This window comes from Cebidichthys violaceus, unplaced genomic scaffold, assembly GCF_023349555.1.
Source record: "Cebidichthys violaceus isolate CVI_PGR_0920_01 unplaced genomic scaffold, fCebVio1.0.p SCAF_76, whole genome shotgun sequence".
Classification (NCBI taxonomy): Eukaryota; Metazoa; Chordata; class Actinopteri; order Perciformes; family Stichaeidae; genus Cebidichthys; species Cebidichthys violaceus.
Window position 1 is genome coordinate 7,501 of NW_027176960.1, and position 9,886 is coordinate 17,386.

At 36.4% G+C, this 9,886-nt stretch overlaps 1 protein-coding gene across 1 annotated transcript in view; it reads right to left on the bottom strand.

Moving 5' to 3' along the window:
• LOC137892184 (coagulation factor XIII A chain-like) overlaps nucleotides 1–6,199 on the bottom strand; it is a 12,623-nt gene extending 6,424 nt beyond the window's left edge. The window contains 10 exon segments of the mRNA XM_068737159.1: nucleotides 29–167; nucleotides 794–968; nucleotides 1,240–1,347; nucleotides 1,833–1,951; nucleotides 2,339–2,587; nucleotides 4,265–4,441; nucleotides 4,547–4,676; nucleotides 4,868–4,939; nucleotides 4,942–4,961; nucleotides 6,130–6,199. Of these exon segments, the coding sequence (XP_068593260.1) occupies nucleotides 29–167; nucleotides 794–968; nucleotides 1,240–1,347; nucleotides 1,833–1,951; nucleotides 2,339–2,587; nucleotides 4,265–4,441; nucleotides 4,547–4,676; nucleotides 4,868–4,939; nucleotides 4,942–4,961; nucleotides 6,130–6,199 (1,259 nt within the window).
• Between the last annotated feature and the right edge of the window lie 3,687 nt (nucleotides 6,200–9,886).

The window sequence follows — 9,886 nt, forward strand, 5'->3', positions numbered from 1 at the left end:
GACTTGACTGAAAGGCCTTTGGACCAACCAGATGGAGTCCCTGGTGTTGCGTGAGTCCGGGGAGCCGTCTTTGTTGAAGACGAGGTCGGTCTTCAGGTTGCCGGTGTTGTCGTGAGCTGAATTAAAGTTGGTGACGACCCTCGCCGGGATGCCGATGGCGCGTAGGACTGCGGAAGATGTGAAATGTAAAAATGATTGACACAAAATATTTTACTAACTTATTCAACATTGTTCACTCCGGTGTGAAAACTCACACCTCCGTTCCATTATAATATAACAGGAATAATGTTGATGCATCAAGCCTCGTACACAATTACAGAGGAGGGAAGTATTTAAATGTATTCTTTATTATAAGTACTGTACATAAGAACAATTGTGACATAATTTACCTTCATTTTATGCTATTGTTCTACTTCTCACAAAATGTGTTTCACAGCTGTAGTTACTTTTCAGATTAATATTTTACACAAAAACACAGGACCAGCCTCTTTGTAGTTGTTTTGTGTGTCTTTGTAGTTGTATGTTTCTTTGTGGTTGTTTTGTGTTTTTTTGTGTCTTTGTAGGTGTTGTGCCTCTCTTTGTGGTTGTTTTGTGTCTCTTCGTAGTTGTTGTGTCTCTTTGTAGTTGTATTGTGTCTCTTTGTGGTTGTTTTTTGTGTCTTTGTAGTTGTTTTTTGCGTCTGTTAGTGGTTGCTAAAACAACTCCTGTGCACAGTAAGTCCGTTCATCAGTTCGTCTAAGTTCAAAGTTTTATGAAAGTGTTGATATGACACCAGGATTTTAAAAGTACTTACAGGTGTTGAAGACTCCGGCGAACACCCAGCACTGTGCGAAGGAGACGGGGGTTCCGGTGTTGGCGTACTGCAACAGGATCTGGATGCTGCCCGTCCAAGATGTCGGGGCCCGGCCCAAATTGTAGTTATTGCTCCAGTTACCAACTAACACTCCGTTATCGTCCTGAGCGTTAACCTGAGCGAAGAGGCAGACAGAGACTGTAATGTTACACTACTCACCAGAAAAAGACAACTTTGCAATTTTTTTGATTTTTGGAAACATACTATATTAGCACATTAAGAAGATTTGGGTATACTGGCATGATAGAATAAGCTTTAATCTTTAAAAAGTACAGTTGTGACAGCAGGAATCGAGAAGGATCTAGTCAGGACTTGACTTCTTGACTAAGAATTCATCCTTTTCACTGTTGAATTAAAGTCAAGCCGGTGAAACTCTGGATTCTCACCATGGCCGATCCCTTCCTGACAACCTTGATGATGTCGCCTCGGTCGGAGATCGGCATCTGGGACTTATCCAAGATGTAAATGCAGGCGTCCAAAATGCCGCGCTCAAACTGCAGAGGAAGTTAACGCGTCAATCTTAGTTTAGTTTATTTATTTTGCACAATTAAAATGATAAAATTAAAATAAAGAAACATAACAGAGATAAATAAATATCACAGTGCAGGAAGAGGCAAAAAGAAGCCTCCACCTATATTATATTAAAACGTTACAATACTACAGAGAATATAAAATGAATATGCATAAGATATGACTACGTAACACATTATTGACAAAATGTTTTTACAAGATATGAAATATGGTAACAATATCAATACATTACAAACAACACAAGAAAAAGAAAATGTATTTATATGTATAAATATAATATAACAGCTAAAACAAGAATGACATAAACAATAATACATAAAAAAGCAATTACAAAACAGCAATTAGATTTTCTTTTAAGCACCTTTTGAAACATTGTGCGGACCTTAAGTTCGTCCTCTGTGATTTGTTATGATGATATTGTGATATTATTATCTTTGTGTGTATATACTTGTCCATAAATCCATTTGCGGGAAACCACAGATCCTAAGGAGCCCTGATGGATCACACCGTTGTCGTTCAGGATGTACTCCCTCCGCTCGTTCTCGTTACCCAGAAACACAGTGTCGTCTGCATAGAGAGACAGTATTAAATACTCAATACTGTCCGAAAACTTCTCATTAAAAAACTAAAATTATGAAGACTTTATGTAACTTTTACTATTTTCCTTTTGACAGCATGCCACTAAACGTCTTTACTTAAACTCATTAAAAGCACTTTAAAATCAGCCCTCAATGAAACACAAGTTCTTTAAACCAATTAAACTTGTTAACAATTAAACAAATTAAACTTGTTAAATTCAATGACTCTGCCAAAAATGTGTACTTTTCCGAATTAAAAACTAAAAAACTCCATAAACAAATGATGGGACATAAAAACTTTGCTTTAAATATCCATCCATCCATCCATCCATCCATGACAGGATCCTCCAGTAGGAGGCGCTGCAGGAGTTCTTACATGGACACCAGGCGTTGAACAGCAGGTACAGGTCTGTGTCGGAGTTCCTCTTGGTTCTCTTCATGCCGCGACCCACCACGATGGCAATGTACGTACGGAACAGGCCCACGATGGCCGTGGGCGTCGGCGTGATGCCCAGAACCACAGTCGGACCCCGTTCCTCCACAATCCGACCCGGCCACGGACCTCCACTACGGTGGCCGAAGGTAACCGCCACCAGGGAGCCCTTACTGGCTAAGGGGTTAGAACCTGTGTGGGGGGGGAGAGGAGGGTTAGTGATGGAGAGAGGAGAGGAGGCAAGGAGAGGAGAGGAGAGGAGGAGGAGGAGGGTTAGTGATGGACAGAGGAGAGGAGGCAAGGAGAGGAGAGGAGAGAAGGAGACAAGGAGAGGAGGAGGAGGAGGGTTAGTGATGGACAGAGGAGAGGAGGCAAGAAGAGGAGAGGAGATGAGAGGAGGGGAAGCAAGGAGAGGAGAGGAGAGGAGACAAGGAGAGGAGGAGAGAGGAGAGGAGAGGAGATGAGAGGAGGGGAAGCAAGGAGAGGAGGAGAGAGGAGAGGAGAGGAAAGGAAGCAAGGAGAGGAGAGGAGAGGAGGAGGAGGAGGAGGAGGAGGAGGAGGAGGAGGAGGAGGAGGAGGAGGTTTAGTGATGGAGAGAGGAGAGGAGGCAAGGAGAGGAGAGGAGACAGAGAGGAGAAGAACGAAGATGAAAGGAGAGGAGGCAAGAAGAGGAGAGGAGATGAGAGGAGGGGAAGCAAGGAGAGGAGAGGAGACAAGGAGAGGAGGAGAGAGGAGATGAGAGGAAAGGAAGCAAGGACAGTAGAGGATACAAGGAGAGGAGAGGAGGCAAGGAGAGGAAACAAGGAGAGGAGAAGAAAGAAGATGAGAGGAGAGGAGGCAAGGAAAGGAGAGGAGATGAGACAAGGAGAGGAGTTAAGGAAAGGAGAGGAGATGAGTAGAGGGAGGAAACAAGGTTGGAAACACAAGTAGAGGAGAGGAGGAAATATCCGGCATTTTTTATACTACTAACCCTGACTATGAGCTATTTTATTCATAAAACAAGTGGAATAAAAACAAATTGAATTCAGAAATGTAATGGTTATAACGGACGTTTCTTCAATTTAAAAGATTTCGTATTTGAGATAATTTGATTGAGCAGCAGCTGTGTGTGTGTGTGTGTGTGTGTGTGTGTGTGTGTGTGTGTGTGTGTGTGTCTGTGTGTATATGTGTGTGTGTGTGTGTGTGTGTGTGTGTGTCTGTGTGTGTCTGTGTGTATGTGTGTGTGTGTGTGTGTCTGTATGTGTGTGTGTGTGTGTGTGTGTGTGTCTGTGTGTGTGTGTCTGTGTGTGTGTGTACTAATTAGCCAGCCAAATGAATGTGAAGCTGCCTATAATGAGCTCACAGTCGTCTAATTGTTCAGTGGGCGACTGTTAACGAGCGTGTCTTCATCATAATTGGTTAACAAGGGAGCAGTTTAACGGCTGGTCTCAGGTGGGCCACTGAGCGCGCTCCGTAACAGAAGCCACGCCCACCTGTATGTCAGCGGGAAACAGACGCTCAGTTCACTGAGACAATGTGAATTTAACGACATCAGATTAAATGAAGTGAGGAAAAAACGAAGGGGTTATAAATGACATGGTGTATTATTTTTGTAATAATCCAACTGAGATCCCTTTTTTATTTATAGAAGGAAAAGTAAAATAAATTATTAATTCATATGCATATTGTCAGAATATATTTTTACAAATTAGGCTGCTATAGAAGTTATCTACAGATCTCTATCCCAATCCCGATCCCGATCTCAATCCTGAACCCTATCCCTATCTCAATCCTGAACCCTATCTCTATCTCGATCCTGAACCCGATCCCGATCTCGATCCTGAACCGTAGCCTATCCCGACCTCAGAATAAGAATCAGCTCAAACTCACCAATCAGGAACTCGACCTGGAAGTCGTCGCTGTCCACCAGCGGGCGGCTGAAGGTAACTTGCATCATGAACTCCTGACCGCGACGGACTACCAGGTTGGAGATGTCGTAGTCGGTGGTGTTGTGGTTCGGCTTGTTCATGTGCTGAAGCATGTCGACACTCTTCACCAATATAGAATCTGAGAGGCAGGAATAAAGAAAGAGTACAACATGTTAATATTGTTATTGATCATAGATCAGATTCTCACAGAAAGAATAGATATAAACTAAAACGTATCTACCACCTGAAGGTAGCCTGAATACTCTGGGGGTGGACTCATCAAAAGGTGTGGGATCATCAAAAGGTGTGGGATCATCAAAAGCCTCAAACTCTGGAAAATCATCCTCATTATCACCGAGGTTAGAGGTCGGCACCTAAAGATCATTAACAAAAATAAATACATATATAAATAAACTAAAAAACTACAAAATCGGACAGTACATGCAAGAGCATCGTCATGTTGTCCCTAAAACCCCGAGCCTGAGTACTTGACTATGGCCTGGAAAATAAAAATCACCTGAACTACTTATTCTTATTCCAAAGTAAATTGTAATGTTTGCAGTACCGGCTCGTTGTAGCGGCCCGTGTAGTTGTTTGGTAAGAGGGTGTTTCTTCCAGACATGATGGTTGAAAGAAGTCAAGAGGTTTCACTGAAGTCACTGGACAGAAAAAGAGAGAAGGAAAACCAGTCAATAAAAACATTTGTACACAAAACAAATACAAATCTATGCAATAACATCATACTATAAGAACATGAATGTAACATAACATGAAATTATCATAAATATATATTATATATGCTATATTTTATATTATACAGTATATTATATATAAATATCTAAATATTAGAAATGTTCGGAAAATTTAAAAAATGTAAATCTGCTACACAAATTGTGTTTTTCTCGTCTGATTCTTTCTAATCTTATTAATTGTTAAATACTGGATAGTAAATATTTTACAGTCTAAAACATTATTAAAGTCTTTTTATTTTTGTGTACACAACAATTGGAAAAACATTGAATTACAATCTTACAATGAAACAGTGCAGCAGCTAAGATACAGGAATATAATGTAAAATGAAATATAAAGTAATACATAATACTGTGGTAGCCTGGTGAGTAATAGTACAAAGTATGAACTGCAATATAAACAAATAAACAGATGATTAAACTATTTCATACGTTACTCTTTGGCTGAATTAATTTTTATCTTAAAGACCAAAAAGGCTGTGAATTACTGATTTATAATATTTAAATATTTTTTAACATTTGTTTTAAATGAAAATTAATTAAAAGGTAACACTAACTGTATTTAAAGTTTTCTTTTTAAATGTTCATTAAATGTTATGAAATTATATTCATATGAGAACAAATGTTAAGAAGTCAGAAATGTGATACACACCATTCACTTTGCCAGAGGTAAAAGACATCAAGTACATTTACTCAAGTACTGTAACTAAGTACAATTTACCAGCTGCAACATTAAAGTGAAGAAACCACTAATGCATCGATAATTATTAGACAATAATATTATATTTATATATCTATATATATATATATATATATATATATATATATATATTATTCTACACAAATAAAAATAATCATTTTACTTTTTGTACTTTAAGTATATTTTGTTACTTTTATACTTTTACTGTAAAAAGTTTAAATGCAGGACTTCTACTGGCAACAGAGTATTTAGTATAGTACTCTTACGTACTTCTTCCATCACTGTACTTTGATAAACATGTTAAATACTTTGTGTAGAATTTATATAGTATATTATAAGTAATGTCAAATGTGCAGCTAAAAAATAAATCTGTCTCACCGCTCAGATGAAGTTCGTCTGTCGAGTCTCTGATGATCAAATCAGAAGATGATGAGAGTGATTTCAACATCAGTTTATATACACACACTGCTTCCCCTTTTTACACACACACACACACACACACACACACACACACACACACACACACACACACACACACACACACACACACACACACAGACACACACACACACACACACACACACACACTGTCAGCATTTCCATTTTAGGCTACTTTCTACTTCTACTCCCTCTCAGACGAAAATATTATATTTAATTATTATACTATAATACTGTATTTTTTTTTACCTTACTACATTTAACACATCAAAATATGTGTTTATACTATCCTACTATTAATCTACCCAGTAGTACTCAAAGTATCTAAAACTGTCTCCACATTAACTGAACTACAATGTTAAACATTATACGTTAAATATGTTAAATGTATAAATGAGTGACAACACAATAACATAATATTCTATAACAACTAACTGACATCACAGTGAAAGGAGCCGTTCTTTGGACTATTGGAGTATTTTTACGTTTTTTTCACAATGAAAAGATGATCGAACTTTTTGTTTTACTTCATTTTAAATACTTGTTGTAGCTCAAAAATGGGAAAAACTATTTTGTTAATTTTGTAAAGTCATCAGAAATGTTTCGAGGAAAACTAAACATTTGTGCACAGAAGGAATTTACTTTTTACTTCACAATGTTTATTTAAGCATTTTAGCAGATACAACATAATTAAAAGGTAAAGTACAACTAAGAGTCGATCTTGATGTTTTTTTGTTTTTTTAAATTTAAAAACATTCCAGATGTAATAATGTTAATACTGTAATGTGTTAGTGATTATGTTAGTATTTTACAGAGTGGTATTAGTACTTTACTGTAAAATAGTATTTTTACTTTATAGTATTTGTACGTTTACTGTAACAAAGTATTTTTTACTGTATAGTATTAGTACTTTCACTGTCAAGGAGTATTTTCACAGTATGGGATTATATATATACTTTTAGTGGAACAGAGTATTTTTACCATGTAGAACTCGTTTTATTTTACCCAAGTATCTGAATACTTCCTCCACAGACACATACACACACACACACACACACACACACACACACACACACACACACACACACACACACACACACACACACAGATTAAGGAAGTGTGTCGGTGTGTCGGTGACCTTGACCTAAACCACCAGTGTGACCAGTTATTGATCTACAGTGACATTAAAGATTAACTCCAGCTGGTTTACTGGAATATCAAGGAAGACTTTTAACCACTTGGAAGAACTCAGTCAAAATTATTGTGCTTACTCTTTAGTTAACTATAAGTATATACATGTACAAATAAGTGACATGTTACTGCCTAGTTTTGAAGATTTTTCAGTAATAATGTTCACATAAAAACACGATTCAGTGTAGTTTTTTGTCCGAAATGCACCAAAAACTCCCAGAAAATACTACAAAAACATCTATACAACCAGTGGTGAGAAGTATATCTACTCAAGTACTTCACTGAAGTACAAATGAGGTACTTTATTTCTATTTTATGTTACTTTACCCTTCTACTTTGCTACATTTCAGATGCAAATATTGTACTTTTTACTGCTATATCCCCACATTGATGAACTTCATCCTTAAAATGTTTTTATGTAATAAAAACAGAATATTCTATAATTATGAAACATTTGAGTAAGAAGTACATTTACCTTTCACAGTGAAAGTACATTTTGCTGATAATACTTCTTCTTAAGTAACATTTTTCATTCCAAGACTTTTACTTGAGTATTGTTACAGTGTGGTATTTCTTTTACTTAAGTAATTCTTAAAATATAAGTAAAAGTCCTGCTAACAAAATAGTAAAAGTATAAAAATATTATACGTTAAGTACAAAAAGTAAAAGTAGTCATTATGCAGAAGGCTTTTACTTGTAAGTACTTTTAGTGGTATTTCTGTTTTTAAGTCGTCAGCTTTAGAGGTTGACTTCCTTATTAAAAACACACTGAGATGTTGAAAAGTAAAAAGCTTCCTTTGGAGGAACTTCCTCTGACCTCGACCTCGGGCTGTGAGGTCATCGTGACACGCTGCTGCTGATTGGTCAGGTAACCCGTGTTCCACTTCCTGTTTGCTGACCCACACCTCTGCTCTTAAGTTTAGATGATATTAAGTGAGTGTGAGATGGAATATGTCATGTTTTGGATGCACCTTTGTGTTGTATCAAGTACAAACAAAGAGTATTTGTACAAAAGTATTTTCCTGTGAAGACGGAAGTTTATTTTGAAAAGACTGTGTTCATGTAAATTGTGTAAATTAACACGTGTTGCTGGACTTTCATAGGAGAACTTTTAGTAACATATAATTTTAACCGTTACATGATGATATCTAATATAATATAACACAAATGCTCATCTATTATCTAACTATTATTGCTATAATGCTCATCTATTATCTAACTATTATTGCTATAATGTTCATCTATTATCTAACTATTATTGCTATAATGTTCATCTATTATCTAACTATTATTGCTATAATGCTCATCTATTATCTAAGTATTATTGCTATTATTTGTATCTAAAATAAATTGCCTACCTGTGCTTCAACACTTATTTTCACTTAACTTTTCTTCTTTAACACCAAACATCACGTCTCTCTGAATCATCTCATCAACATGATGAAATGTAAAAGGAGCTTTTTCCTTTATTTTTTTGTCCTCAGAGATAATTATGTTTAAGTATTTGAGTCATTGTCTCTCACCTCCGACCGGCTTTAATCCGTCTGACTCATCAGGACTGACTCAAGGTGACTATTATGGTCTGGCAGCAGGTCGCTCACGTCTCTCAGGCAGAGAACAAGAAAAACAAGGACAGTAAAATAAAGACACTGGTGACGTTTTCCTGTCTCCTCTCATTTGTCCTCTATCAAACAATGAAGGCAAAAAAAGGAAAGGACAGAGGAAACGAATGCCAAAAGGACACGATGACAGGTTGTATAAAGATAATTAAAGTAGAGAACAAGAGGGTAAATAATAAATATTAAAGGGCATTAAAGAAATAAACAGAACATTAACAAAGGTGAGACGACAGAACATGGAACATTATTGAAAAATATACATCCAGAGGTGGAATGTAACTAAGTACATTTACTCAAGTACTATAAATACAATTCTAAAGCACTTTATGTGAGTATTTTAATTGTATACTACATCTCAGAGGGAAATATTAATAGTTGATAATACTTTTTTACTGCACTACATTCATCTGACAGCTTCCTATTATTAATAAAAAATATAATAAATTAATAAATGATGACGTATTTTGAAAGATGAATCTACCAGCAGTATATTAAGTCATCAAAAGGCAATATTTAAGTGTTATTATAGTTATTGATGCATTAATGTGTTGATCATTAATGGATCAATAATTATGACATAGTCTGTAATATGAATACGTTTACTTTTGGTACTTAAAATGTATTTTATTACTGATACTTTTGTAACTTTTTCAATGAAGTAAAACATCTGTGTACTAAATCTGACAGAGAGAAGTATTAAAGAAAAAGACAGAGTTGGACGGACAAAGAGAAGATGGGACAGAAATAAAAGTAAAGTAAATAGATAAAAGTAGAAGTCTCATGTCCTGTTTGACCTGAGACGTGTTGGACGTGAACTGAAGGTCGACTTGTCCTTAAGGAAACAAGAGGAAGTGAGAGCAGGAAGGTCAGGAAGGTCACTCTGACAC